Source organism: Pocillopora damicornis, chromosome 13, assembly GCF_964200805.1.
Source record: "Pocillopora damicornis chromosome 13, jaPocDami1.2, whole genome shotgun sequence".
Classification (NCBI taxonomy): Eukaryota; Metazoa; Cnidaria; class Anthozoa; order Scleractinia; family Pocilloporidae; genus Pocillopora; species Pocillopora damicornis.
In genome coordinates, this window is record NC_142682.1 from 10,052,296 (window position 1) to 10,053,968 (window position 1,673).

The following is a 1,673-nucleotide window of genomic DNA, read 5'->3' on the forward strand; positions in this document are numbered from 1 at the left end:
TCAACTATCTTTATTATTTAAGATGTGGTCCACTTCAATTGTTCTGAATGGTTCTCAGAAAAATGTTTCAACTTTGTTGTACAGTTTCTGTTTGACTATGTGTATAACACAGTAAGAACATAGTTGTTGATTTATTGTTTGGCAATGTATTCTCTACTCTAAATTACTTTAGTAATTCAATCATTTATTTTTTGCTTTCCACTTGTTCTGTATATTTAACACACAATGATTTTCTTGAGGGAAGTGATTTTCACATGAAAAAGCCAGTTCGAGGGCGTGGTCACCTCAGACAAACAAATAAAGCAGATTTAGATACCATGGTCTAGCCATTACACAGAATGTTCTGTCAACCTCAAATCCATCAGATAGTGAGATAAATGTAGCTGTTTGAGCGGACGCTGGTGAGCGGACGCTGGTGAGCGGACGCTGAGCTGAGCGGACGCATATTTCTCACTCTGTGTTATTTTATTCTATTAAGTTTCCCTAATTATGACTGGTAAAGAAAACCAACTAAAAAAAGAAAATCAGCAGTTAAGGAATGAAATTGAAGATCTCAAGAAGCAACTGGATAAATTGACTGAGGAAATTGGACATCGACGTGAAGAAATCAATCATGATGCTGGCATCGAACATGGCGGCGACACTGTGGGCAAAGAACAATCAGTTGAGTTTGTTTCAGCTCAATGCGATGATTTTGAAGTGTTTAAAAAGTACGCATCGAAAGAACTGAAGCGTTTAAGCTCAAGGCTAAATGTAATTTCAGATGCTTGCGATAGAATCTCGCAGTCAATTGATGGCTTCGAAATGTACAGCTACCAATTTAACATCAAAGTTATCGATCTACCGTTGCTGGCAGCGAAAGAGACGACCGAGCAGACAGCTAAGCTGTGTCTTCAACTGTTTCATCAGATGGGAGTGAAAGATGTTTTGATAAATTACATTGACATTGCCCACCGAGTTCCATCAAGGAATCCCTCGAATCTACCAGACGCAGTAGTTTGTAAATTTGTTAGAAGGATGGTAAAGGAAAAAATCATGGCGTCTAGGAAGACAATAAGGAACATAGCACAGCAACTAGGATTTTCTTCAGAGATTGATGTGAGTCACCTCAATATTTACGATCATCTGACACCTCGTCTACAAACCCTTCTGTATGAGGCAAAGAAGTTCAAAGAAGCCAACAGCTTCAAATTCTGCTGGGCGAAAAATGGTTCCGTATTTCTCAGGAAATCAGAGAATTCACCGATCCGCAAATTTGCAAATATGGAGGACCTAAACGCATTTACCCAAGGATGGAGATAAGTAACGCAGTGACAATATTATTGTTTGTTTTTAATATCTCACCTATGATATGATTTCAAACGCGCTTTAGATGCAAAAGCAAACCAGAAGATACAAAGAACAGGACTGAAATAGAAAACTCTTTCTTAAAGAACTTCCATATTATAACTTCACTGGCAACTTAACTCTTGACCACGGGCAATTTAACAACTCTCTGATCCAAAATCAGCTACCAACTAAGAGACAACTCGAAAACCTAAATGGTTTGCATGATCTTGATCTTTTCAGACTAAACTCAAATCTTGATGACAGTTTAAATACCAACAATAACTTATTCAATCAACAAATCTACAGCCGTTATTATTCTCCGTATAATTTTAATAAAAACCTAA

The 1,673-nt window shown here is 37.4% G+C and overlaps 1 protein-coding gene across 1 annotated transcript; it reads left to right on the forward strand.

The window, feature by feature from the left end:
* The first annotated feature begins 489 nt into the window (after window positions 1–489).
* On the forward strand, window positions 490–1,302 carry LOC149035420 (uncharacterized). The gene has a single exon (XM_089191283.1). The coding sequence runs from the start codon at window positions 490–492 to the stop codon at window positions 1,300–1,302; it is 813 nt and encodes a 270-aa protein (XP_089047409.1).
* Window positions 1,303–1,673: the final 371 nt, after the last annotated feature.